A 27981-nucleotide genomic window follows, 5' to 3' on the forward strand; every position below is an offset into this window, starting at 1 on the left:
ACATCGGTGTATTTTTGTAGATTTTTACACTCGTCCTCAAAAAACGTTCTTCAAGGATAGATTAATCATGGTCTTCTTTTAAAAAAAAAATCCACAAAATAATGCTTCCTTTTTTAATAAGTGAAGAAAAAAAAGTTAGCATCCCCCCTTTCGTCTGTCAAAAATTTTGGTAACCCCGCCTTGTCCTTTTTCCAAAAAATTTTAGATGTCCCCCAAAATCCTCTGCAGTAGACAGAAGTGACCGATACTGGAGACTTTGCGCAACTTTCATGACGTATTGAGTGTTGCAGAAGTGTTACCACTGGTATTTTGCGCGGCGCGGTAAATGCTCTTCAAAATGGCGGCCGTTGTGGAGAAGGTAAAAACCAAAAGGCTATTTCTTTCTGTGTACAGCCTTTTCAGAAGTCGCCATTTTTCCACTTTTAGTTTCGCGCATGAGCTCTCAGTATATAGCAGAAGGTCATCTCCGTGCGTAAACCATTTTTCCCGAAGAAGTACACGTATCTGGTCTTTTTCCCGACAAGATGACTTGACGAAAGCCCTTTCGGACGCAGAGAAAATAGTCGGTTATCCCACCTCCTTCTTGAATTTGCGCTATCTGCTAAGTGATGAGATCTCAAACATCGCCATGTACATGAAAAGGTTCGCCATGAGCAAACATCCATTGCTGAGGACTGCCCGAGGCTTTGTCACTGATGAAAATCAAACCATACAGACTAGAGGACTTCTAGTTCTGCTGATTTCCAAAGCGTCTCGGCCATGTTTAAACAGCGATCATTACATCACAGATCAGGAACTGGTAGCTGATATTTATTCAAGCCAAAGACAGCTTGCGGACATTACAGAAACCATACATACAGGTAAAATTCTTAAAATATTATTTTATTTCACGTTGATGACACACTGTTCACGATCTTGCTATTGGTTATCACCAACAAGTACATTAACATGTACACTGGACATATACATGCTTTGAAATTGGGATTTTTTGAAAATGTCAAGTGGTTAAAATATTTAGTGTCAGTGACAAAGCAAATAAATATCTACAGAGAAACCTCGATATAACGAACCTCTGTCTTTATATTAAATGAAGTCCTCGGTATAATGGATGATTTTCTTTACCCCAATAACAGTAAAATATATGAAAAAGTGCCTCGATATAATGAAACCTAGTTATAGGAAACATATTTTGCCAGTCCCCATCGAGGTTCCACTGAACTAGAAATTTTCTGAAATGGAGTATCATTTCAGTATACAGTCGACTCTCTCTTAACGGACACCGCTATAAGATGGACACCTCAGTAAAACAGACACCTAAAGTTGGTCCCTGCCTTTCTTTACTCCCTCTTTTTTGAGATGGACATCTCTCTTGGTGGACACCTAGTGCCTCCCTTAGACTGCAAGCAGTCTCTTATTTTTCTTTGCAAAGTCACTGCACGCAAAACCTAAGCACAAGAGCGGCAAAGCCGCCAGCCGTGAGAAACAAGGGTGTAAGCCTGAGAAGAAAAAATAAGAGACTGCTGACTCTTTTGTTTTGTCTGGGGACAACGAAGCTGTCAAGGTAATTTAATTAATCAATTAAACCCGCGTAACTTGAAACGATTTATAAATAGAACATAAACAACTGAAAAAATTACACTTTCTTCAAATCCGGTAAGATGGCCTTGAATGAGTTTCCTTTGAGGAAATTTATGGCAGTTTCCTTCTGTAACATATCTTTAAAGTTTTATTACTGAGATTACTGCTTGGTTCGTTATGGTTTGCAGTTGGTTGTGATGCGTGACTATTTTTATTGCTTGCAATCTCACCACAGACCAGTCAATTATCTGTCAACAGCTCTGCAATTCACTAATTGGTTACTCTGTTTCTGGGCTGACAGAGGGTTTGTTTTCTACAAAAGAGTCAGCATTCCGTCTTTTCTCGTCTGGTCTCAATCCCTTATTCTAATAATAATGTCGTGGTTTGCTATCGCGCTGGATGAGATATAGTCTCCCTCGCAGCCGAGATAAGAACTAGATGGATTTTAAGAGAAAAGGCAGACTGCAAGCAGTCTATGCCTGCCCCACAGTTGTCAGCCATAAGGCCCTGTTTACAAGAAGGTAGGGTAGCCCTTGTGCTAGGGTTACCCTAGCACAAGGGTTACCCTAGCAGTCTCACATTTCTTCTTTTGTACATGACGTGTTTACAAGGCAGGGTAACCCTACCTGAGTGCTAGGGTTACCCTAGCAAGAGGATTTCCCCTCCTGCCTTGTAAATGCTCTGCTAGGGATAACTCACCTACCCGGGACAACTTTCCTCCGTCATGCATGACCAGTAGTCTTGACAGTTTGAACAGGATTATCCAATTTCTGAGCTAAATCTGAACAATACAAGGTATTTTCGGTATATGATGATAATATTTTCCCTTTTTTTTGCATTAGTTTAACATGTTTTCCATAGAGAACTTCAAGTTTTATTTCAAACCTTGGACGTTACAAAGAATGTCACACATGACGAAACACGTCAGTAAAGCTGATAAAGTTGACCCGGGTGATAGGGTAGCCCTACCTGTGAAATTTGTTTGTAAACGAGAGGTAACTTTAACCCACTTGCTAGGTTAACCCTAGCACAAGGTTAACTCTCTTTCCTTTTATACAGGCCCCAAAAGAGAGTTGACTGTAGGTGAATTTTCAGTCTAGGGATCTCTGGACAAACTTGGGAAGAATAATTTCAATTGGCTTGTCTGTTTGCAAAATATATATGTATAGACGTACTGTAAGAGGTAGATTATTTGACTGGGGTGGGGATAGGAGGGGGTGGGTACTCCCTTATATAACTCATACACTGTATATGTATGTACCGTCCCAATGGGTATGGTTTTTATGCTGTTTTGGTCTGAAAACAGCTGTACACTGTAGACTTTGCCCATTTTGGTCTGGAATTGGATTTGGCTGTCAAGGGAACAATGGGAATGTATGACTGTACTTGTTGTTTCAATTCCAAATTAAAGAGAAAGAAAGAGTAATTTACGAATTCAAAATGGATGGGACAAGACAAGGCAAGATATTTATTATCTTATTACTGCTTACAATTTCTTAGCATGCAGTTACCCAAAATGCTAGTCATTGCATGCCAAATTAATATTTTTCTATTAAGACCAGATATCACCTGATAATAAGTTAAAAGCAAAAGGAAAAGAAAAGAAAGAATATTAGAAAATAACATCAAAAGCAAGAAATACAAATCTGTGCAAGTTGTGAAGAAGCTAAGGTTTGGGATCTCACGATTCTATTTCTCACTTTATCATGGTGGCATCAAAGTTATCATCTTTGTCTTTTAATATTTCAAAGAGCACGCTGATTATTTTCGTTTTAATGTTTTTTTTTTTACATACATGTATCTATCATTCCATCTGGTATCTTATTCCATAATTTAGTGCCATAAATTGGGATGGCTTGTCTTAGTTTTTCAAGATTAAATTTTTTGATTTGGAGAAAAAGCAGATAGCAAGGCAGAGGTTCACTATCCAATTAAAATCCAACATGATTATATTTGGCTTGTTTGTGAAACATGTGCAACAATTCTTTTGTCTGACGAAGAGAAATTGCTGACAACCCCGCATCTCTTGTTGATTGTATGGAAACTACCAATCGTCCCAGTTATCCAGATTGTCTAGAAATGTTTTGAAGCTAGGCTTTACCAGGATCAATTTATTGCATGCAATTTCTAAGTTACGATATGTGTACATTAGTTCCATGTTGTCATCAAAATTTCTTCATATGTATACTCTTAGTAACACAGTCGATAAAGCAATCATAGAGTTCAGACCATTAGTGAAGTGGTCACTTGCGAGAGGTTAAAGACAATGGAAAATTATTAAACCATCAGTCCCGAAAAATGGTTACGGTTGCTTACAGGATGTTGTCGCTTATGAGAGGTTCCAACTGTAAGGCTTTGATGGGGTATACTTTGGTCTGTTGCATAGGTGGTTGCTTATGGGAGGTGCTTACTTATGAGAAGTAATCGCACATGGAGGTTCAACTGTAGTTACTTTAATAACTGTCTCCTTTGCATTTTATTTCAGCTAATTTGGTTCACACTGGTATAGTTGATATGTCCAGCATTGAGTCAAGCAGTAAATCTTATCAGGATGACATGGAATTTGGCAACAGAATGGCAGTACTGAGTGGCGACTTTCTTCTAGCTAATGCCTGTACTGGCTTGGCAGAACTTAAAAATACTGAAGTGGTTTGCATGATATCTGAAGTAATTGGACATCTTATGGAAGGCGAATTCTTAAAAATGGCATTTAGTGGTCAAAATTTGAATTTGGATTTTTGGAATGAGCTGGTCTTCAAATGTAAAGGAAGTTTAATGGCAAACAGTTGTAAAGCTGCTCTTAAGATTGTTTCACATTCAACTGAGGTAAGGGCTACCCTAACTACGGTGTAGTTATTACAGTCAAGCCAGATCAAGCAAACCCCCATACAAGCCCTAGCATTTCATGGTAATGATCGTTTCTGGTACTGGAAATTGAAAAATAGTTTGCCAGTGACATTTTCAGCCTTACAGTGTGTAAGGCTCAATTTACAGGAATTTACCATTTTCCCACCCAGATTCTTCTCTAGTAGAGCAATTCTATAGTTATGACTCGGCTTTTATAGGAAACTAAATGTTAAGCAACTATCAGTTTTCTGTCATCCACGTTCCTTAAGTGCATTGCACGTTACTGGTTTATGGCTTCCAGTGCCAAAAAAAAGTAATAATATGGCTTCGAAAAGTTGAAAATATTTAGGAGGTGAGTTTCCATGAATTTTCATTTAACCAAAAATTGTTACAGATGGTTACCTATGATCTCTGGCCACGGAACCATAAAATTGTTGTCAATGGGATTTGAAATCCCAGGGCTTGCCATAGACTGTATCAGTGAATTGATTACTAATGAGGGTATGAACCTGTTATTCTTGGCAACTGTTTCATGCATAATGAATACAGCTTCTCAGTATTCCATCAGATTGTAAAATATTGGAATAGATAAGATTTCTTTAAAGCCATGTCATTTAAATTCAGGAAAACTGAGCTGGCAGGAATTACTTTGCTACCTCACATGTGAATTCATTACTCAGTTCACATGAAGAAATGTAGAGATGAATGTGAAATCTCCAAAAGGTACAGCTGCTTCATTGTACTATTAAACAGATTCGTCTTCAAATAATTAATTATTCCCTTGCCAAATTTCTTTTAGCTTCAGAACAAGGCTTTTGAGTTTGGCAAGAACCTTGCTTATGCTCACCAGCTGAAGGAGGACCTGCATTCTCTTTTTGAACGTAAATCGCCCACTTTGTTGTACAGTGCCCCAGTGATTCTGGCCAGTGGACAAACTGAAGTGAAAAAACTGGTTAATCGTATCTTTGTGGAGAAAAACTCAGAGAAACTTGGTGCATTCCAGGAGGAGTTAAGAGACTTAGTCACCAGCAACCAGTCAGTCAAAGAGATGGAAGAACTTTGTTCATTTTATGCAAACAAAGCTCTGGAGTCCTTAGATCCATTTCCAGATTCTGAAGCTAAGCAGGCGTTATTAAATATCACCAAATCTTCTGCTGTATAAAATATGAAAATACTAGATTTTCAACCGCTCTTCTCCAGACTATTAGGGCGAGGAGAACTATGGTCCCTATGATAGTGATTTTGTTAAAAATACTTTATGGTGAAACCTGGGACTCATCTTGGGAAAAATCATGAGTCGCAATCCAAAACCAATGAGTTCCAGTGTAACCAGACAGTTAATCGGAAGACAGACTCCAGAACTCTTTATTATAGTATACTGAAATTAAAATATAGTCCCTGGCGTTGGGGGGGGGGGGGGGGTACTGCCATATATGGGCTATATAGGTATGTGCCGCTGTGAAGGGTATGGTTTTCAAGCACTTTACTCTGGGATAGGGTATATAAATCAGAGAGTTTAGGTCTAGAATAGGGTATCATTTTCCAGGAAACTTATCAGTTGGTTGAAGATTTTAGTCTAGACCAGGGAAACCGGGAATTGCCACTCAAAAATATGAAAAAATCAAATCGGTTTTGTTTTGGCTGGACTGTGTTTGTGACCTCAATAGTTTCTGGAAAACAGCTACTCTGGAATAGGGGGGATTTTGGGAGTTTAGTCTAGTATAGGGTAGCAAAATTTACTTCAACTAGCTCTGGTAAAGGCTAAGGGTTCTAGGGTCCCAGCGGCACATCCCCACCCAAAAGTTCCCAAAGTACCTCTCCCGGGATATAATCCTTCAATTTTAAAGTACAACAAAAGCTAAATGATATATACATCATTAAACAACAACCAGAATAGCTGCCACAGAAATTACACGAACGGGATATTTCTACAAATACGCATGTTCAGATCGGTCGATCTTTGCGTCCTACGGGACACATACCATGAATTATTTGCGTCTTTGGGGATTTTATGCGTCAGGACGCAAGACGCAGAGGTAACAAAATCACTGCTATGATGTACTTTCGTGAAAATTATTTAGGTTATAGCCTGCGAGCTCTATGCTCTGAAGAGGCCTCTTTGCGTTGTATGGAGGCTGGGAGGCCGAGTTTCCTTCTTCCTATTGTCCCCTGCGTGTTTGCAACTTTTCGATTGGTGCTATGTTATAAGAATACCCAGCAGGAGTACCTTGCTAGCAGCAGTTTCTCTCTTGCATGGCTTTTAGCGTTTACTAGCTCGTTCGCGTGGCTTGTCTGTCGCGTAGTTGGTTTGTTTGCTGGGGCGTATAAAACAAACCAACTACTCGACTAACAAGCCACGCGAACGACTTCGTGAACGCTAAAATTAAAAGCCATGCAAGAGAGAAACCTCCGCTCGCAGCGTCGCTAGCGCTTTTTCTTGGCAAGCGTGCGCGAACTGCGAGCAGCAAGCCACTTCTCTATTCCTCTCGCGGGTTCGCGGCTCGTTTGAGCGCACGCACTTGCTACCCAAACCGCCTGCCACGCTAACCTACCACACTGGCTAATCGAGACTAAGGGTCTAGGCTTTGATAAATTATGCTTGCAAAAGTAACATAATATGCTTCTAGCAGTGCTCGTATATTCCTAAAAATTTGCCAATAATTATGCGAATTCTTGTAAATTGTGCTCATTTTAGCAAAAAATCCGAAATTATCAGCCTCCTCCCCAGGGCGCTTCTCCCTGGCTTTGGAGGAGGGAAAAGCGCCCTGGATACGAGGTTGCGGAATTATGCTTCCACTTTTTGCTTTGAAAACACTTCAATAACTATGCAACAAACGAGTAAATGTCAAAAGAAACTGTAAGAGTGCATAATTCATTGTCTACCAATTACACAAACCGAAACAATAACAATCAGCACGGGGACGCCATCTTGGGTACATGTAATCGTGCCAGAAATGCGCATTGCGCATACCCTTGTAGTCCTGGGTCTCTTCCTATGGGACCCAGGTCAAATTAATATCACAATAAGCAGACAAAACATTGATTTTGTTACGTCAAATTGCCCGTAACACTGATCTAGAGCAAAAAAAAAAAAATGGTTGCATGATCAATAGCCTGTGTACAGCCGCCCTCTCCCCCAGAAAAAAATTTCTCGAGGAGGGGGCGGTTGTACACAAGCTACATGATCAGTAAATGATAATTTTGTGAAGCAAAACTAGCAAAATGTGCAAGTTATGTTAGCAGTGCTCTCTTCAGGAAATGGGTGAAAATTATGTTCGCAATGACGAATTATGCCAAAAAGTTAGCTAGCACAATCTGGATCTCCTTGTGTCGTTCTTTTGAGTGTTCGGGGACTTTTAAGCCATTTGCTGTGTGCTGGGTCTCTTGTCATACTGTGCCCCTTCTTTGACACCACAGCACCCAGTCTGCCTCACTAGGGTGGAAAACGCACTTTATTATTTGAGTGCCAATGGTGCTAATTGGGGAGACCAATTTTACGTCCCCCAGCCCTTCTTTGTCTAAGGCAGGTGTATCATAGCCCGCTCACGCAGACGTTCTGAGGCGAGGAACGCGTGACGGAACTCTGGAATATCTCCTCGTCTCCACAGCGTGAGGCTAACTTTATCAGGAAGTAACCCCAGACGGCAAGGGTCAGGGATTAGCGTATGACGTTCTCTTTCGCTATGTACTTTGTGCCGCGGGCCACTTATTTTCAACCGGGGTCAAAGTCTACGTAGCATAAACAGTCAATTGAACGTGGCTCGTAATAAATCGATCAGTCACAGTTAAGATATTTCACAAGCTATTTAGATTTTTTATCCTGATTTAGTGTACCGACTCTACTTTTACAAAGGAGGACAAGTTTGCTGATAAAGATGGGAAATAATCAATGTCGCAATTGCCGGATAGAGCTCAAGACGGATGATTGGAAGCCATATTGTCGAGGGTAAGGAAGGGTCGCGTATCATTAGATTTTCAAAATTTTAAATTAGACTTTTAAATATAAAACCAATCACACATCAAATCAGTCTTACAACTCGTGATTTCATAATATTAGCAATTTGCATTTTACATAGACCACCTCTAGCTTTTAGCTTGTAGGGTTAAATCAAGTTGCCATTCCAGACATTTGTTACGTAAACGTTTTGACCTTTATCATGGGATGACAATTGTTCCTTCGCCCAAAAACTGCGAACGAGTCAGACATGTGGGAACACCATCGGTCTTTTCTATCTCTATTGTCTCACGTGTTAAGGGTCTTTTTGTCTACCAACTAGTCTGTAATGGGGGTTGGAGACGTATAACGTTTCAGACTAGTTAGCCTGACTGAGTATCAGGCGTTTCTAGTCTACCAACATACATTGCTTTCGTTAAATAGTACGTTCTCCAAAACCGGACAACCTTGAGAATGACTACAGATTTTAACGCTACCAAAGGCATATCTAACTAAAAGCGGGCGAAAGCGGTTTTCTTTCAAAAAGGACGTAACAACCTCGCTCTGGTCGTTTAAACGTTGGATAGCGCCATCCACCGGATAAATCACTATCTAGCGCGATAGCTTAATCGGTTTCCCTAATACTTATCCGCTGGATAGTGATTTATCTAGCCTGCGTAGCAAGCGTTTCCTCGCGAGGTTCGTCTAGAAAGCTGGGACAAGAGCAAAAAAAAATTGAATGACGCAATACCTCGATTGGAAACGCTTACTACGCAGGCTATGATTTATCCGGTCGATAGCGCTATCCAACGTTTGAACAAGCAGGGTCTGGACAGGAATCATGAAAATTTTGCTAAAATCCACGCTACACGCAGATGGAGAACAAAGAGTAATTTATTAGATGGCAACAGAGAGTTTTCCGGAATCTTGTTGACGTGATAAAGAGACGTTTGAGACAAATATGTGCATCACAAAGAGCGGGTTTATCTTAAAATATGCTGCTTTATAACATAACTGTGGAGGAAAATATACAGTTTCGTGCGAAAGTGAAACATGTCAAAGTACATAACATTTGATTAAAGTACATCCCTTGGGGGTTATGTTTTAAATACCTTTAACTTTTAAAGAACAAAACAAAACAAAAAAAATTTAACTTTCACTTGAGAAAACTGGTTAACTTTCGACTGGCTTTTCTTTCGAAGTCACTGCAGAGGTCGCCATCTTTATCAATCTGTTATATATGCCAACTAAAAAATATTCTGCGTTTATTCTTAAAAAATATATGGAAATGATTCTGTTATCCTTTTCCCTCTTGTATTGTCCAAAACAGTGAGATTCGAGGAAATCTTAACGTTCTAAATATTTTGCATTAATCTGTGTCAGGCCCCAAAATAATTTCCTTAGCTTTATATCGGTCCTACATGACTACAATGTCATTTGAAATCCATTGTCCCCCCATTACATAGTTGATAAAGTGCAAATAATGGCTTTGAAGCTCGCCAGACTCATCGTTTTTTCTTTGTTATACGTTTTTGTTGGCGTTTTTGGACGTGACCGTTCACAACGTTCACCAGCATTCCTATCAACTCACCGCAGACCAATAGAGAAGTCCCATTATACTTTCCCGGGGGCTACTTTTTTCAGTCACAATTTGTGAATCCGGAAAAAAAAGACCATAAGGTCAGGGAGCTCGCAATGTAAACTGCAGCGCTGTTATTTTCATCTCAGTTTAATTTTTGCCAGCGTTCATAGAACCAGTTTCTTCTGCTAACTATGGTAAAGGCTTCCAGACCCTTTCTTGACTGCGCGCTAGAGCAGACGTCTTACGCTCCAAACCCCACTTTCCGATTGCAAAAGACCTCGATGGTTTTATCCCGCTGGATGTAAGAAGAGAATTTTCTTCGTAACCTATATACTTGTTTTGTGACCTTTAATTTAATCCTTTTTTTTTCGCGGTTTTTTTAGAGATGGGAAAATCTAGTGGCGACACTGTTTAATTCTACTCACTGATAAGCCTGACACTAGCCAATTTACTTTCATCTTGCAAAAGAGGTCAATTATCAGTCTTAGATTGTTATATATAATTAAGGGCCTGTTTACATGAGGGTGGGGAACCTCAGATAGGTGAGGTGGGCAGGCCGGTTACCCCACCTCCATGTAAACAGGCCCTAAATTTTGAACTAGTACATGGTAATTGTTTGTCTTTCAGATGTTATCAAAGGGCGTTCCCATCTTGCGAGTATTGTAATAATCCAATTCTTAAAAGCCAGGCCAGAATAGGAAATTACCACAAGTTCCCGTAAGTCAAATGCTTGGTGTGTGTATTGTTAAGCTATAACATGGTACATGTAAAGCGTGAACGAGCGTGCACGCGCTTAAACCCAATATTAATGACTCTTCAGAGCCTCAGTTGGAAGCAAATGTGCCTGTATCATTGCTAAGATTATCCTATGAAACTTACGGTACCACGTGCTTTTTTAAGCTTAAGAATTCTGATGGAAGGTAAGAAAAAAAACGCTAACAGAAACAAGGGATTGTGCAAAGTACAGCGATCTTTTTTTCTTAGCTTGGGAGAACATCAAATGTTCTTAACTAATCTTAGCTTTTCGGTTTTTATTTTTTTCTGTCAGATGTTACACTATGGAAACAGCTAAATGCTGTGAATGTTTCGCCGTCGTTAATCCTCATCATGGAGATGGAATATATTGTGAAAAGTAGGTACCATCGTTTGCATTTTACCGCGTGCCAAAAAATACAGCGGGGGTATGGGCAGCCAGCAAGAAAACTGTCAATGTTATTTAAAAGCAAATAGACTCCCATACTCTTATAGATCTGCTACTGGGGACCCTCTAACAAAAATGATTAAAAAACTGCCTCCGCCCTCGCCATCAATGCTCAAAACAAATTCCTGCCCAAGAAAAGATGGGTGCAGTTGTGATAAGATCGACGGTTTTCAGCTCTTATTTTCTCTCTGGATACTCTGGTTTCACTCCCTCGTGTATGCAAAGAGTATCAGAATGTATTGCTTGCAACAGAGAGAATAAAGTGTCCAAGAAACTAGATTACACAGAACACAGATTAACCCCTCCAAAGTTGTTTTCTAAGGAAAATTGGAGGGAGCCCGGTGCTCTGAAACTGTAAAATCCAGGGTGCCCAGCATTTGATTTGTATGAAAAAAAAAAAGATTTCCTAGTCACCCAATGACAAAAGTTAGGGACCAGGGGCCACAGGGCTTTGCTAGAGCACAACCCTCCCCTCCTATTCCAGAGTGAATGATGAAGTCTTGTAAGGTAGTTCCAACTTCTAAGTCTGTGGACGAAATCTTATCGTGCAATGACCATAAAACGAATCCTTTCCGACAGTTATTTCATATAGTACTGTTTATTTAGTTTGTATCGGTTCTAAGTCCAGTTTTAAGTCTGTGGATGAAATCCTATGGTGTCATTCAAGTGTAACCTCTTCAGCAGTACTTTCGCCAGTTTTCTGTGGCGAAATTTGACTTCGCCGGGTCACTTTTGGAAGTGAAAGGACACATAGGCCTGTGTACAAAATTAGATCCTGACAGAAACTCATAAGGGTTTCTGATCCTGATCAATTACCAAATTCGTTTTTCGTCAGTTTAAGGCGTAACATAAAACTGGTCAGTTGAATTTGTTGATAAAGAAGAGTTTTTTGCACTCTGACAGTTCTTAAGCTACCTTTTTTGGTCAATTTTTTTAGATGAATACTAGTAAGAAGATCAACTTGAGCAGAGGATCATCTCAATTTTTTAAAAAATATTTCTCTGGCCTGATCTCTTAGACTTCATCAGGGAGTTTAACAAGATAGTCATAGTAGACTGAAGGAACTATCTTATTCCTAAGTATTATGGTAAAAATCACGTAGTGCAGTTAGGGTGTGAACAGCAAATCACCCACAAAATATAAGTGTAGGATGTGACGCGGGGCTGTACCATACGAAAGTAACTCAACTACGTCACGTTAAATCCAAGAGCTCCAACATTAAACATTGCACACTTTGCTACGCAGGATTGCAGTCTTATCTTGCACGTATGTATATATATTTAGTGTGTGTTTAGGTTTTTCTGTTTTGCTGTTGACACCCTAAGCTGGGTTCTTGTTCACAGTAACGTTTCTTTTTTGCAATCGCGATAAAAGAAGTGTGATCAGACGAAAGCGGTCAGAAAAATAGAAAACATTAAAAAGATACGTTGCTTTGTACTGCTCACTAGTATTCATTAATTTTTTTTTAAAAAAAATAATGATTACAAATATTAAATTACACAAAATGTATCGCCTACAATTGGTGGTCAGAAAAATATACAGTGCGTCTTTGAAAATTCCCACCCCAGCCCCATCACTTTCCTAATGGCCAGTCTCTAAGAGGTAAAATCGCAACCAGTTGTAACGTGTCGCATATTTTTTCTCACTACAGCGCTAACTGGTCGCTGGTTTGTGTTTTAGTTTCTGATGGGCTCATAACATTATTTGTAACTATTGCAATCGGCCTTCTATACCACCACATTTTTGATACTGCAGGTTTAGCCTTTTACTCAGCTTGTATTACCGTAAAGAAGGTCCTAACGCTAACTTTCACTTGAAACAAGCTAGGCAAGCACGCTTTAAAAAACCCTAAAACAAAGGATTGAGTGTCTACGTCAACGTTTCACTTGTGCGTGCGTTTGCGAATGCGATGATTAGGCCAGCGAATTATCGAGAAGCTAGTGCATGGATGGCACGTGTAGCGTAGTGTGCGTGGCGGGCGTCGAAAGGTGTAGGGGATTGGAAGGAAGGAAAAAGGCGCTTTTCTCCCTCTCCCTCTTCCCCCCTCCCCCCTCCCCTCGTGTAGCGTACTGTATGAAAAAAGGACATTGGAGTTTGGTCTTTATGATTCTCACAGCTAAAAACCGGTCGAACCCTTTTGTTTTTCCTCAGTATCACTAACACAGCGATATTTTTTCACGTTTAATTGGAAATTTTAACGACACTGTGACTGTGTGTTGTTTTTGCAGATGTTACGATGTAAAAAACGCTCCTCCTCTTAAAATGTACATCAAGTATAGGGACAACGAGTTTAGCCTGCACTCAAGAGATGAAAGGGTGCTGGATGCTCTGAAGGTCTTTTCGGATGGTTTGTTCAATGCCCTTCAGAGAAACGCGAGCCAGCGCTCTCTGATCCAAGAGCCTCGGGACAACGGACAAAGCAGCTACTGGAACTATACCAAGTCTTATTTGGAATATCCAGTCAGAGGAATTAGAAACTTTGTTGGTAAAAGACTTCTTTCCCAGGACTGAAAAACCGTAACAAGCTTATCTGTTTCAGGCGTTCAGATGTTTTTCGCTCCGCTATCCGGCCACTTCGTTCTTCTTTCCAATATCTGAATGCCTGAAGCAGGTTTACAGCAAGTCCCCTACGCGGAGGCCACGTGACAAACGTTTTTCTTTTCTTAGACTGAGAGAATGCGAGAGTGCAAAGTTTCCTAACATTGCCTCGAAGTAACTAACCTCGAAAAGTAGCGACCCTCCGAAAGTGGCGATAGAAAAAAGGGTGCTAAATTCGAATGTAATGGAAACCCAGAGGGCCGTTGCTTTCGACACTTTGCGGCGTAACAAAAGTAAAGAGGGAGCTCTGATTTGTAAAATCAAATCAGGGTGCAAATACGCCATCGACTAAGTGTTTGCCACTATTTTGTTCCCCATAATTGCATTAGCTCCGAGCAATTATTTTGTATATTATATTTTTGTAGCAACGGCGCAAAAGAAAACTGTATACGTAAGAAAAGACGATCTTTGAAAATACCTTTCAACTACAGCATGTTATTTTGATGTTGCTCCCATACTTTTGTAAAATAATTATTTATATCTTGTCAGTGAGTACAGGTATGAAAAGATGTCCATTAGAATATTGTTTGCTTATAACTTAATCGACAAAATTATATGAAAAATGCAAATAAATTTAACTTCATATTTGTTTGCAGATTGTTTTCGTGATGTGTTGATGTGTGATAGTTTCATTCAAATAAATAGAGTCTTCAATAAGAAAACTGAACGTATCATCATTTTTAGGACTAAAGTTTCGGATTTAAACTTAGCGAGTAGTGTGGCATATAGTCTTTATCTATCTATACCTTACTGCGAGTATAAAAGAATAACTTTGAAACAAGGAAGTTTGCTTTTCTTGGAGGCCGTGTTTAAAACTTTTACTTTAAAATCTGGCGACTCAATTTTGTCTTACAAACGCTTAAGAAGGTGACCCTCAGTAATTCTAAGGGCAAACTGCGCCGCCGTATTTGAAAAACGTCATGTTTACATATAATAAGTGTTTGGTTGTGGAATATCTATAGTATGTTTTCAGCACTGCTTAAACGATAGGAATAAGAATTCGGCACATTGGCCTAAAAATTTAAACTGTTGTCATTCTACATAAGGTCACTTCAAGAGTGAGTTAGATCATTAAGGGTTATTTGTCATTCAAACTTTTATGGCATCTACGCACAAAATCCTGTGATGACACCATTGAAACAAAAACCTTTTTGGCAGAATTCGTGATGAAACGTCCCCTACGGTGAGGAACAAGGAGAAACGGCTGTGTTCGCAGGCTCCTTGATCTTAGCATTTTGGAAATTCACATTTTTTTTTTTTAAAGTGTTATTTTGGCTACTATCAGGATGGTAGGATTTAACAGGATGTGCCGGGTGGGAGTTGAGCCTGACTAGCAATGACGCATGAAAATTAAAGGTACCTTGATGTCCGGAAGTCGAAGTTCAGGTGCATGTACACGTTGTTGTACTGCCAGTGGTTTTATAGAGGTCAAAGTCTGATGATCTCACCACAAGCCGAACGAGTGAACAGATCGTGTCAGATATAAAGCACGCTTGATCATAAGAGGTCTAGTCAGATCTAAAGTCTTAAGTATCTTGTCATCTCAGCGATAGTGTGTTCAAGCTGCTGTTATTAACTTGTTATCTTTAAGAAAGGAATCCTGACATATTTCGAGAAGTTTGCCAATCATTTGATTGAGATGGGTTTGTGCTGTAAGTGCCGTATAGAACTACGTAGTACTGATATACCATGGAAACCATATTGCCGAGGGTAAGCTTTATTTTTTCTCATATGTACAACAGGTTTTCGTGCTTTCACACGGGACTTAGCTAATAAAACTTATAGCCTTTCACTATAAAGAGGACGGGTGCAATCACCAAATGACGTAATACTAGAGATTTAAAACTAGACATTGATTTTCACCACATCACAAAAGCGAACAAACAATAGTTTTCGCAGGACTAAGACGACGTTTCGGCGTTGTCATGACATGTTCAACGAGCCCAATTGCGATAAAACGACCTTTTAAAGATAGGCAACAGGTTTTTAGTACTTTTGGATATGCCTTAATTACTATCTTCGCTTGGAGCTGGCCAGAACGCCTCTAGGTCAGGAATTTTTGGGGGACTTTGCTTCTTTTTTTCAGCACGACAGTGTACGAAATTTTATTCTCTCTCTTGTTCATTGCTATGTTTGACATTTCCTTATGTTCTCGCTCAAAATAACTAAAACTTGAGGATTTTGGTCGAAGCCAAGGTAGCTAACTAAAACGAGGAATAACAAGGGTCCTTAGCGGCTGGGATATATTATGCAATAATTAAAGACCTTGAGGTACTTGTGAACTCTGGAAAAGGCCTTCGCGATATTATTATTGTCACCCCACGTTACATGTGACTGGCGGTAGTCTGTTGCGGAATTCGTATAACCCCGCTCTAAGGTTCAAACAAATCAAAAAGACTGTATCTTTCGATGTAACAACACGATATGAGAATTGTACATCGTAATAGATTGTTGGATTGGATTGAATCCAATGCAACAATCTGTTGCGATGTACAATTCTCATGTTCAACGATCACGGACTAGAACTAAAACTAACAGTGCATTCTGAATATACAGAGGGCTTTCTACTATCCTTGCGTAAGGCAGTATTTTTACATTAATCACATGTACAGTGAAAGTTCCCATTGTAATGTTTCTAAATTGAGTGACTATTACAAAATCGCAGGTTCTTTCACCTTATTTGGCCTAGGAAAATGCATGCAGTTACATCATTTTATATTATAAATATACTCGGACTTTGTCTACATTATTCTGAAATTTCATGTCACGAAATCTAACTTCTTTGCGCTACAGATGTAAATTTCTAATTAATATTTAATCACAAAAATAATCAAGTTAAGCATCGCATTTTTCTTTCCCGACATAGTCGACTTAGTTCGAGTGACCTTGAAATAAGACTACACCAAGATAAAGAATTGAAAATTGAATTCCTATTCCGATATGAATTAAGTATCAGTCGCATTTACATCTCTTCTCCGCATTAAAGAAAAGTAATTAACCAATTCGCTCAATGTAAGGTAAAACGGATTCCGGAATCCAAGTTCCACTGACAAGGAGTACAAGGGAATGCATTACCTACAATCCGGAAATCCACAGCGTGGAATCCAGAATCCACGGGGACTTTCCATTTGTCAGAACTGGCCCGCGGACCTCCGGGCCGGACCATTGCCCGACCAGTCAGTTCGAAAATGAAATGGGTTTTTTCCAAGAGTTTTTGCTGAAGAACCATCTCCCTCGTGCATACTATTTAGGATTTGACTGATCTGGCTTGATAGTTTTGATTAAAAGGGAGATTATCATTTGCGACGGGAATGGTCTGGCCGGTCCAGTTCTGACAAAACGGAAAGCGCCCCAAGACTGACTTGGATTTTGTTATCTCCACCGGTAAGAAACGCTGTATTGGCAAACTTAAATTATGGTGTATGTCGTTCTCTTAAAATTGTGATTTGTGTTCAGCATTGGGCAAATTGATATTTACAGATTTACTCCTTTTTTGCAGATGTTATCAAAGAGCGTTTCCATTTTGTGACCACTGTAAAAATCCTCTCCACAAGGGACAGGAATTAATAGGGAATTACCACAAGTTTCCGTAAGTGTATCGCTAAGCTTCATGATCTTCATCATCTTTGCCGGTTACACTACGAACCAATTTAATGACCAGCTGCCAGCGCTGCACCAGTATCGCAGAGATCAGGACTCGAATCCCGGCAAGCCTGACTTTTTTCAGGCTTTCTTTTCATAACTTATGATAAGTTGCGTCTTTGACTGCGGGGATCTTTGCATTTATAAATGATAATTAGAAGTGATTTAGTGTGGTTAGTTTGTAATTAATCAAGCCTGTTGTTGATTCGTTCATTGTTAGATGCTACAGTCTGGAGACAAAGAAATGCTGTGAATGTTTCGCCGACGTTAAACGTGAGCACGGAGATGGAATTTACTGCCCAAAGTAGGTGTCAGAGTTTTCGATGAATAAATAGATCGTGAGACATAGGGATTCGCTCTCTTAGATCATTCTCTCTTAATACTTTGAAAATGGCTATCCTTCATTACTGAGCTAATCATAAGAGAACTACAGAGATTTTGTCAGTTGAGTTGATAAGGTAATTAAAATTGTCCACCGTTTGTGTAGCCATTTATCATAACTCTGACTACAGTACAGTGTAAGGGGTCAGCGCTGGAAGTATGGTAAGCCTTTGTTTCTTCAGTTTTGCTTTCCAAGCGTGTTCGCGTAAGAAGTCTTTGATTGTAGGTATCCTGTTTAAGTTACCAAGAAATGTTATTTAAAACAAAAATATATAATAGACATAAATTAATATTTTGCCGGCATGAAACGAGGAACTGTCTTAGAGTGCTGAGCACGAGGTATCGCGGTTTGGTGTTTGAAATGGTTACCGTTTTGCTATTTGTGTCATTCTACCGTTAGCCTTGTCGAGTCAATATGTTTTGTTAAATTAAGTTTTCAGTTTGTTCTATTAGGTCGATTTACGTTTTCCCGCTGTGTTATAGCGTATACTTCTTAGCTGCTTATATGATCGTTTCGCTTTCCGTTTTCTATGCATGTTATTACGGCTCCAGTTTCACTCAGATTGGCTTTTTACCCCAAAGGCGACAGACCCCATAGCACAGGTGGGGAGTACACAGTCTTAATTTTTCCAATGGGACAGAGTAAAGTGAAGACTGTGGACTGACTGCGGACCATTGTTTTTAGGGTTAGAAAACAATGTGACTATTGTTGTCACGTTCTCATTGCATGGTGAAAATAACAGTGCGCAGTTTGCGTTTTACACTAACCGTTTTTCCAATAGTTGATTTTTTTTCTAGTTTACGTGTCCGGTTGTGACGTATTTACGGTCATTCATATCAGTTAATCAAATGAAGGATGCATAAACCTGGCTGACCAGCGTGCCTATATCTTTAGCGTTGTTAGTGTATTTAGTCGAGTAGTAGAGGCAAAATAACCAATACCCGAGGGTCAACCCAAGGGTAGATAGCTTCCTGCTGGTTTTCGTTTTAGGCAGAAATATGAATTGGTAGCAACTGTTCTCTTATTAAGAGAACCGTTGACAGTATTATCAAAAGGTTTGCACTCTAAATATGGAGCATTGAGATATCGGGTAAGATGCACCAAAAGGTGGTATTAACGTTAAGTTTATAATCACTTATTATCGGTTAACTTTCGAACGTCCATCGCGGTATCACTGCGCAATTTTAATTCCCTTAGTAACAGCAATCGATTAATATTGATTAATCCTTTGCAGGTGCTACGATGTAAAAAACGCACCTCCCCTTAAAATGCACTTCAAGTACAAAGACAACGAATTTAGTCTGCACTCAAGAGACGACAGCGTGATAGACGCCCTCAATCTGTTTACAGACAGACTGTACAATGCGTTGCAGACGAGTATGACTCCACGTGTAGTCCAGGAGCCAACTCCTAAAGACGATCGACAAAGCAGCTACTGGAGCTATACCAGATCATGGTTAGAATACCCTGTCAAGGGAGTGAAAAATTTTGTCGGTAAAAAAATTCTCTCCTTGGAATGAGGCTAGCCTATACAGCTTACAAGCCTAGCTTTCCAGGTTTTTGCGACTTGTGAATAAGCCAAGACTCTGCTTTTAGCAATTTACGACATCGTGCTAAAAATGCTCGAAACTAGAGATTTACAAAATATTTAAATTAGTACATGTAGCAATTAGATATAAGAGGATCTCGACCTTATTTTTTGGGCTATGGTTATTTATGTGATTTCACTCATGCTAAAACAACACTGAGTCCACGCGGTAGTCACGAAGCTCTCTTAAACCTCCAGTTTTATTGGGTCTACATACCATGTTTAAACGCTCGGGCCCATTTTTTTTTTGTTCTGTTTTGTTTATTGTAGTTTTAGTGCTACTGGAGCCAATTCAGTGTGAAGAGGCATGCGGCCGAGAGCTTCGTTGACGCCCCGCAAGTCGGGTGCCAGTGATGTGCTTCAATACAGTTTTACTCAAATTTACGAGCAGCGCTTAAAAAGCACTTGAACTTTTTGAACTAGAGATTAGCATTGCTGTAGTTGTTAGCTGCGTTAGATGCCTACTGAAGCTGAAATGTTTAAGAAATACGTTTCGACACATAATTGCTCAAAAGGGCAATTTACTGTGCTGTATCGTTAAGCGCAGGGGAGGGAACTCCAATATTTAAGCTGTATACGAGGCATATGCCACGGGATAGAAAATGCTTTGAGGTGCTCAGACCTTGACTAAGGGATCCTTTTTGCTTTGTGATCCTTCAATAGGATTCCTTTAAACTGTACTTTCAAAATCACAGGACATAAACCTTTTAAAAAACGGAAGTAACCGTTCTGTATGTATAAGCAAAACGCCAGTAGAAAACTATGTCCCTGTTTCGAAAACGAAACGGAATAGAACCGGTTTAAACAATATTATGCTTAGCCAGATTTTCCTTCATCTGGGTGTCATTTTTCGCTGGATTTGGACATCAAAAAGGATTTAATTTTTCTGATTACTTCCTTTAAATAGGGTCAGGGCTTAAGAGCCTTCGGGGCACTAGCTTCCCCACTCAAGGGGGAATAAACGTAAACTCTGAAAGAAATTAAAGCTTCTCAGAGGTCTGTAGCTAGTTTAACAGGGGACTTTTTCGAGCACCTTAATATGCCAAAGTACTTGTACTCTTTTTCTTTAAGGGGCTGAATACGTGTGACAAATATACAATTTTGCCTCGTTACCAGAAATCAATGTCAGGCATTAAAGGTCTTAAGAACAACAGATTTGATACCAAAGAGAAATTTTTTTATTTCATTAAAATCCCTCTAATCAGTAGCATGAAAAACTGGTGAGCAGTGTCAAGAAAACATGCGACTTGATTTAGAGCGAAATATTATGCTACCAAGTAGCAAACCTTAATTTTTTGGAATAGGCATTTGCTATTGATTTCCTTTTATTCTCTTTGTAAATTCATGTTAAGTGTCATTTAAGTGTAATATAAAATGTTTTTTTTCCTTTCTTCTTAAAACTAGAAGTTGCGTCTTTTTTACTGAACAATAAAAAAGAAAAAAGAAATTTGAAACTGGATTCAGAGGCGACAAATTTTCATGAATTCTAGTGTTTGTATTAAAAGTGTGTTGACTATTTATTTTACGGAATTCTCAGCCGGAAGTGCCTTAGATACATGTCCCAAAAAGATTTATAACAGATTGAGACCCCTGCTTGCTGACATCAGCAGTAACAAGTACGTCAAATTAATAAATAAACTTAAAATTGTTTGGTGATTTACATGATCCCTTTGCTTACTCTATTGCTTTAAATTATACACATGCGCGAGTTTCAGGAATTGCGTTCTTTCACAAGGCGGAAAATTGTGTTAATTTTTCATATTCCAATTTCTTTCCGTTATAAAACAGTGACCTTTTCAATAATAACAAAATTTTCTAGTGGCAACATTTTGGTTAAGCTCTCTCGACTGCGCTTTGTACCTTTAACACAATATGACAAAAACAATATACAGCCAGCCACGACATGAAACGTTCCTGCGATATAGAACGTCAGGGTGTAGGCACCAGATAGGTCTGCAAGAAATCCTACGAAAAAAGAAGCAAAAAGAGAAATAGTACAAATGACCTTACTGTCGATGAGAGGAATTATAAAGTTCACCAATTTCGTCTGTCAAATTAACCTATTTGGACTAAGTCAGTGTTGAATTGCATTATGGGACTGATTTGGGGTGCGGATTTTGACCCGGGTTCCCGCAAAACCTCGCATTAACCAATAGATGAAGCGATGGCGACCCTGAAACTGTTCTGTACTGATGTTTGACACAACAACAACCAACCCAGGATCAAAATGGCCGATAGAATGCAAGCAGTTTCTTACTAGTAGCGTGGCTGTAGCTTAGCTTAGCTTGACACGATTAGTTCGCTACAGTCGCTAGTGATTGCTAGCCAGTCTGGACTTATGGGACGCATTTCATGATCATAATTCAACGGCATAGTATTGGGTTGTAATTAAGTGCTATGTTTCCTCTTTTGATTGAGGTTCTTATAGACCTTGTCACGGTTTTGGAAGCCATCTTGACGAGTAGGCAACCGCGTGAGAAATCACAGTGTTTGTATAAGAACCTGATGTCGAATAATTTCCGTAAAACGGCTGTTCTGAAAAAAATGTGAATTGTAAACAAAAGCTAAGCTTCACTCCCAACGATTCTATAGAAAAAAAAACTGAGGGCGTTACATGCAGCTACATGCGCTAGAATCACTTTTCTAATTTTTCATAGATTTGTCTGTAATAATTTCTTCTTCCTGCCGACTAAAATTTCCTGGAAAAAAATGCAAACAAATATATGGAAAAGCTAAAGCAAGCGCCTGGGGCAATCTAAGCACAGTTATACGACCCCCAAAATTTGTGAGTAAAATCCTTTGCTGTGCAGCTTTAGTTTACAGTTCAAAACTTTACTGATAGCCTCCCCCCCCCCCCCCCCCCCCCGCCCGCTTGCCGGGTATTTAGCTCATACATACCTCCAAACGGTGGACCGGCCGCGAGTGAAAATGCAATACAGAGGTGGAAGAATCCAAACCCTTGAGGTCTCTCCTCCGGTGAGAGCGTATAAAGAGCCAAGATGTTCAAGGAGGAAACTATAGTGCCATCCATAACCCCATAGAGAACAAAACACGCAAACAACTCGTTGTATGAGCGAAAATGTGTCATAAGTACTGAAATGATTCCCGCAAGGAACATGGCTATTTGCAAGACCCATCTGGGATCTAATTTCTTTATATCACATATGTGTCCTGTCAGAGCCCTGAGTAATACTGATGCCACCCCATTGAACAAATACATCACAAACGATCGGTTTGCGTCTATTCCTTGTTCTTGGCAATAACGAGCCTGGGTAAAAAAAAAACAAAGTAAAAACAAACAAGAACAAAACTGAAATGATGAAGAGTAAACAAAAATACAGTCCAGTTTGACACGGTAATTTTTCCCCTCCGTAAACTGGAGAAGCCAAAATTTTAAAAGTCTAATTGCACTTGGTAGCAGTAGATGATATGACCAGCAGCCACAGTGGCTGCAATTTTGGGTTTATCTTGTTTTGTTTGAACCTCATGGCGTATAAGTGCAACAGAACGTATGTTATTGAATCGTTGCAAAAATCATATCAGCATGGTTTAAGCCTTATCTGGTTCTAAGCGTTCTCGTTATTTGTTTTCTTGGCCCTTTTGTAATTAGCCTGCGATAACTGGATCCATTTTTTGTCACGTAGAAAATTATCTTAGAATTGAAGGAAAACTCGAAATATTAGTTAAGTAACTGAATAGGAATAAGCCAAAGAGGAAGTAATAAGCCATAAGGGGCTAAGTGCTACCAAGTATTGCAGAGATTACTATGGATTACAACCAAAAAGAATCAATAGTAAGATCCTCGGAAACTTTCCACCTACCCCCGCTCCCCTAACCCATTAAGTTCACACTATAACACAATGTTGGTTTAAGGGAAGGGCGGTAGATTGGCAGTCCGTCAGAATGTTACATTGATTCAAATAAATTCAAAGGCTTGATCTATCAAGACGCAGAAATCATGACTTAGAGTTTGACCAGAGTTGTTTGATTACATTACTTCCCTAACGCCGTGCAAACTTACCATATGGACAATAGGAATGGTTAGACCACAAAAACAAGTGACGCTGGCAATCAAGTGTATCACAAACTCCTTATTCTTCAAGTAGGAAAAGATTAAAGTTGAACATAATTGGGATGATTCAGCTTTCCTGGCAGAGGTCAATACAACTAAAGAAGACCTGACATCAGAGCTTTCATCCACTGTCTTTATAACTTGACACTCATCTTTTGGAACGTTCGAATCAAATGACAATGATAGAAAGCATGTGATCAGCGTCATTCCCGCCATGGCTATTAATGTGACCCTCCATGTGGTGGCGTTTAACAGGCTCTGAATGATGGGGCTCATAACTATCAAGCCTGCGCAAGGACCCATAAGAACCAGTCCTGTTGCTAATGCGCGTCTCTTCAGAAAGTACTTGGGTAATATGGTCAGGGAAACGAAATATAAACAGCTGCAACCGAGGCCGAATGTCAAACCAAAGGTGAAGTACATCATTGTTAAACTGGGTGCTTGAGATGTTGCAAAGAGACTCAGGGAAGCTAATATCCCCCCACCCACTGCAACTTTGCGATGGCTGAATCGATCGCAGAGAAGTCCAACAAAAGGCCCAAAGAGACTACCGGATGCATAAGCCAGAGAACCTACCCAAGCTACGGAGATAAAATGCATTAAGATCATAGAAACACTAAATAGGCTGAGGGCATGATCGCCCGGGTGAACGTGGAGACTCTTCAGAGTCAAAGTGAGTTATATCACGTCTGTTGCTGGTATTAAACCTAACTGGTTTGCTAACCTAGAACAAACAACTCTGAATCGCAGTCAACAGTTACTGGCACCGTGCAAACGACTTATTGACGGACTGAAGCAAAACTAAACAGGGGTTTAGAGCACGAGAGAATAGAGTGCGGATGGGTACGAGAGGCGGGGAACGAAAGAGCGGGAGGTGGGAGTCTTAAAGGGTAAAAGCGGGAGAGATAGGCCAAAAATGTTCACAACAGTGCTTAGTATTTTGCAATTGAAAAAAGGCTAAATTGAGGAGGTAAGGAAAAAAAGGGGCGGGAGCCTGGAATGAACGATACGGGAGACGGGAGGTTTGCCTCCTCCCCGCCCTGCCCTTCCACCCTCCCGCCCCCCCTCCTCTCTGTGGAGGTATTATTACTCTTGGATTCGAACATATGAACAACTTACCTGTCCTAGCTTTTCCCTCCTTAAACTCGACTAGAAGCACTGGAAAGAGAAGACCATAGGAATATGCACAACCGATGGGGATTAAGACGCAAATGAAACCACAGAGGCAAACAAAGAAAGCATATGGTCCGTCTAAACGACTGGCGTGCTTGGAGGCATTTTTAAATATCCACCATTTCGAGCAGCATCTTTGTCTTTGGGTTCCCTGTGTCACTGGAAGGCATTTTTCTTGTTGGGACTCCATATTAACTGGAGTGCACGCTCAACTGGAATTCGTCTTTCTATACAAAGTCTGAAATGCAAAAAACTTGTTTTAGTGCTTTGACTAATATTTTACGTTACCCGCCCAGGCTATTTTGGGTATTTTCCCTCTCAAATGACTGTTAGCAATAATCTCCAAGTACACCCGACAGTGGCTTAGCTGCCTTTAAGCCATTTAGCCCGCGCTTAACAGGAATTTGAGCAAAAATAAGTGAAAATTATCACGTGTTCTTAAAGTGATTTTCTCGATCGAGCTAAAAATGGGCAATTCTAGAAGAAGAATCTGCTGTCGGCAACACCTTTGCTTTTCGCGGAGAGCAATTTACTTTTTCCATTCTGGATTCTACATGAATTTTTGAACGTTGCTCCGTTGTGCCGCTGTTTCGCTGTCTATCATCAGTTCCCTGGCCCCTTTGCTTAGGACGCATATCCTTGTCTTTGGGGCCTCTGCCCTTTCTTTATGCACGCCTTAGCAGTTTTATGAAAAATTTACAGAGACGCTTGTGAAGCCACAGCCTGCGAAGCCCGTCCAAGATCATCATTAAGGTGACTCGACCCAGTTTTTTTTTTTTTTTTTTTTTTGGGGGGGGGGGGTACCATCCTACTTTGAAGCTGTCTGGTATCCCCACCTTTACTTTTATCGTAAGTCTAACACATAGAATGGATAACATATAGATCAATCTACAATATAATATAAAATTTTTTGCGATCAGAGTAAATGTCACGTGGTTATAATGCCACGCCCCTTTGAGGTCTGAGTCGAAAATCTGCTGTTGCCGGCATTTTTTCGTGAAAATCTCTCGGCTACACAAAGTGCGCATTAGTGCCTTGCGCTGAACAGAGTTTCACCAAAATCGCGAAGACCCTTGCAAGTCAGCAAAACGCGTTAGGGCCTTGTAAATGCGCGCGATTTCGAGCAAAGCAAACATATAGAAATTACAGTTTTCGCTATTTGTTGACGTTTGTCAGCGTTTAAGAGTCCTTCTCACGAAAAAGGCATTTTCTTAAAAATTCGTAGTTTTTTTTCCTTCAAAATTTTTCAGGGCCACAATTGATTAACTAAATACCCGGACTCTGAATTTCATGGTCATTGAAAAACTGTGGCATTATCTTCTATAAGCCCAAACTTGAGCAAACATTGAAGATTTTTAGCGTTTTGGCTGAGTTTGTGCTTTGGGAGTTGTCTATTGTTTCTAGTCTGTCATTATACAGCATTCTTGTTCAGCACGCGTGCAATGCGCACGCTTGGCTGACTTCCGAATCCTCACCGAGATATTCCCGTCACAAGTTGGTTTAATTATTGGCTTGCATTAAACCTATGACAAAATGATATTTTTTTAATAGTAAGTAGATTTAGTGTGTAGCACTTCTTGATTTTTTTGCAAAGGCACAAGAAGCACGAGAATTGATTAAAAATTGTGAGTTAAACCTCTATGTATCACCCGATGGCCTGTCTCACTGTACCAAAATTATCATATCTCGGTGAGCATATATAATAATGCATTATAACCACGTGACATTTACTCCGATCGCAAAAAATTTTATGTTATATTATACATTGATCTATATGTTATCCATTCTATGTGTTAGACGATAAAAGTAAAGGTGGGGATACCAGACAGCTTCAAAGTAGGATGGTACCCCCCCCCCCCCCCCACAAAAAAAAAAAACTGGGTCGAGTCACCTTAAGTACCCCTAAGAGGGCAGAAACTTTCATGCGATTCTTGACGATGTCAACATATCGAAAATCATCCTCGGCCCTCTTGAGTGATTCAGTGCTACTCGTAATGTATTTGAAGTGCTCCGTTTTCCTGTCATGCAATCTGCGTTTAATTTTTTAAACAACCTTGGACATTTGAGCACGGATGATACAAAAGTACCGAAGTCGAAGGATCGCTTCTCACATAAACTTAAAGCCAAATTTAATAAGCTAAAGCGGAATACCTCTCTTGCTATACTTAAACAATGATGACATAATCTTTAATTATTCACATCGGGTTTTGACAGAGTCCGAGAAATCCGCATTGGCTTGAGGACTGCTTTTTTGTCTACCACCGAAAAAAGGTGGATGGATATGATATTAAATGTTCGTTTGAATTACTTTTCCCTGACCTCAAGAAATATGGACCCCCTTTAACGGGTAATAACGAAGATAGAATGATTTCAAAGAATTTCAAAGAAAAAAAATTCTCAACAAAGATGAATGGAAAGCCCTGGATGATTTACGAAAAGATGATAGCATTATAATAACAAAACTTGATAGGATTGTAATCATCAATAAGCTTGATTACTTGAATAAAATGAAAGAGTTGATTTCTGATGAAACAAAGCTAAGTTCAAGAAACTTACGGATAACCCGACGAAATCTAGAGAAGACAGTTTAACATCTTATCTTCACAAACTGAAAACGGAAAACTTCATCAACGATGCCACCCTACAGAAGATAATCTCATGCGGTTCCTCTCATGGTGTTCTTTACGGCCTTCCTAAGGTTCATAAATCTGGTTGCCCTTTTCGCCCTGTTGTTTCTTCTGTAAACACTTACAACTATAAGTTGGCATGATATCTTGTTCATATTCTCCAGCCCATCTCCACAAACCAGTTCACAATCAAGGACTCGTTTAGTTTTGCTGCAGATTGGGACGAGAAGTATAAACATAAGAATGAGGTGATGTGCTCCTTTGACGTCAGTTCCTTATTTACAAACTTTCCTCTTGATAAGACAATACAAATTTGCCTTGACAAGCTGTACGCGCTTGCTAATGCGCCAACACTTACCCGACCAGTCTCGAATTTGAGGAGAACAACACGATCTCTTTCTTAGACACTTTGGAGTTCTCTTTGGATGAATTAAATGTTATTACAAAACGGTTATCCTAGCGCTGTGTTGAATTAAAACATTAATGATGTTCTTAACAGGCAACCACCACAGTCCCCAAAAAGGAAGTCCTCTTAATTCTACCTTATTTATGGATACAAAGCAGAATCCTCGCCAAACACGTGAAGGCTTGCATCAATAAATTTTACGGCTGCTTTGACCTTCGAGTTGTTTTCCAGAGCCCGCATCGTATTATGTCTCTTTTTCCCTACAAAGACAGGCTCACCCGTGCTCAAATGTCCAGGGTTGCTTATACGGCTAGTTGTTAGGACAGCCAGGAGGTCTACATGGGTACTGAA

General features: G+C 39.8%; 4 protein-coding genes across 5 annotated transcripts; 3 read left to right on the forward strand and 1 right to left on the reverse strand.

Annotated features, from left to right (window-relative positions):
- The first annotated feature begins 291 nt into the window (after window positions 1–291).
- LOC140949899 (all trans-polyprenyl-diphosphate synthase PDSS2-like) lies at window positions 292–5821 on the forward strand. Its single transcript, XM_073399049.1, has 3 exons — window positions 292–860; window positions 4064–4404; window positions 5225–5821. The coding sequence occupies exons 1-3, from the start codon at window positions 326–328 to the stop codon at window positions 5585–5587; spliced, it is 1239 nt and encodes a 412-aa protein (XP_073255150.1). The 5' UTR covers window positions 292–325; the 3' UTR covers window positions 5588–5821.
- Window positions 5822–8121: 2300 nt separating this feature from the next.
- Window positions 8122–14335, forward strand: LOC140949908 (uncharacterized). Of its 2 annotated transcripts, XM_073399062.1 has the most exons (4): window positions 8124–8371; window positions 10569–10658; window positions 10990–11073; window positions 13371–14335. In XM_073399062.1, exons 1-4 carry the CDS (start codon window positions 8301–8303, stop codon window positions 13651–13653), a joined length of 528 nt encoding a protein of 175 aa, XP_073255163.1. In that variant the 5' UTR covers window positions 8124–8300; the 3' UTR covers window positions 13654–14335. The 2 variants fall into 2 exon arrangements, with proteins under 2 accessions (XP_073255171.1, XP_073255163.1); XM_073399070.1 differs by lacking the exon at window positions 10569–10658 and having other exon boundaries at window positions 8122–8371.
- An 855-nt stretch (window positions 14336–15190) lies between these two features.
- On the forward strand, window positions 15191–20752 carry LOC140949944 (uncharacterized). The gene is made up of 4 exons (XM_073399099.1): window positions 15191–15450; window positions 17240–17329; window positions 17603–17686; window positions 18999–20752. The coding sequence occupies exons 1-4, from the start codon at window positions 15380–15382 to the stop codon at window positions 19282–19284; spliced, it is 531 nt and encodes a 176-aa protein (XP_073255200.1). The 5' UTR covers window positions 15191–15379; the 3' UTR covers window positions 19285–20752.
- A 358-nt stretch (window positions 20753–21110) lies between these two features.
- On the reverse strand, window positions 21111–27854 carry LOC140949924 (monocarboxylate transporter 8-like). The gene is made up of 5 exons (XM_073399079.1): window positions 27767–27854; window positions 24544–24835; window positions 23374–24005; window positions 22251–22620; window positions 21111–21317 (listed from the first exon to the last, which is right to left on the reverse strand). The coding sequence occupies exons 2-5, from the start codon at window positions 24785–24787 to the stop codon at window positions 21130–21132; spliced, it is 1434 nt and encodes a 477-aa protein (XP_073255180.1). The 5' UTR covers window positions 24788–24835; window positions 27767–27854; the 3' UTR covers window positions 21111–21129.
- Between the last annotated feature and the right edge of the window lie 127 nt (window positions 27855–27981).

This window comes from Porites lutea, chromosome 1 (genome assembly GCF_958299795.1).
Source record: "Porites lutea chromosome 1, jaPorLute2.1, whole genome shotgun sequence".
Classification (NCBI taxonomy): domain Eukaryota; kingdom Metazoa; phylum Cnidaria; class Anthozoa; order Scleractinia; family Poritidae; genus Porites; species Porites lutea.

What these genes read in the sequence shown, in the direction of transcription:
- LOC140949899 (XM_073399049.1), top strand. Translation starts at nt 326, where the DNA reads ATGCTCTTCAAAATGGCGGCCGTTGTGGAGAAGGTAAAAACCAAAAGG. An exon ending in TACAGAAACCATACATACAG is followed by an intron (nt 861 to 4,063) that starts GTAAAATTCTTA and finishes ATTTTATTTCAG; the next exon opens with CTAATTTGGTTCACACTGGT. An exon ending in TTGTTTCACATTCAACTGAG is followed by an intron (nt 4,405 to 5,224) that starts GTAAGGGCTACC and finishes AATTTCTTTTAG; the next exon opens with CTTCAGAACAAGGCTTTTGA.
- LOC140949908 (XM_073399062.1), top strand. Translation starts at nt 8,301, where the DNA reads ATGGGAAATAATCAATGTCGCAATTGCCGGATAGAGCTCAAGACGGAT. An exon ending in TGGAAGCCATATTGTCGAGG is followed by an intron (nt 8,372 to 10,568) that starts GTAAGGAAGGGT and finishes TTTGTCTTTCAG; the next exon opens with ATGTTATCAAAGGGCGTTCC. An exon ending in GGAAATTACCACAAGTTCCC is followed by an intron (nt 10,659 to 10,989) that starts GTAAGTCAAATG and finishes TTTTTCTGTCAG; the next exon opens with ATGTTACACTATGGAAACAG.
- LOC140949944 (XM_073399099.1), top strand. Translation starts at nt 15,380, where the DNA reads ATGGGTTTGTGCTGTAAGTGCCGTATAGAACTACGTAGTACTGATATA. An exon ending in TGGAAACCATATTGCCGAGG is followed by an intron (nt 15,451 to 17,239) that starts GTAAGCTTTATT and finishes CCTTTTTTGCAG; the next exon opens with ATGTTATCAAAGAGCGTTTC. An exon ending in GGGAATTACCACAAGTTTCC is followed by an intron (nt 17,330 to 17,602) that starts GTAAGTGTATCG and finishes GTTCATTGTTAG; the next exon opens with ATGCTACAGTCTGGAGACAA.
- LOC140949924 (XM_073399079.1), bottom strand. Translation starts at nt 24,787, where the DNA reads ATGGAGTCCCAACAAGAAAAATGCCTTCCAGTGACACAGGGAACCCAA. An exon ending in GGAGGGAAAAGCTAGGACAG is followed by an intron (nt 24,006 to 24,543) that starts GTAAGTTGTTCA and finishes TTATCTCCGTAG; the next exon opens with CTTGGGTAGGTTCTCTGGCT. An exon ending in GGCCGGTCCACCGTTTGGAG is followed by an intron (nt 21,318 to 22,250) that starts GTATGTATGAGC and finishes CTTTTTTCGTAG; the next exon opens with GATTTCTTGCAGACCTATCT.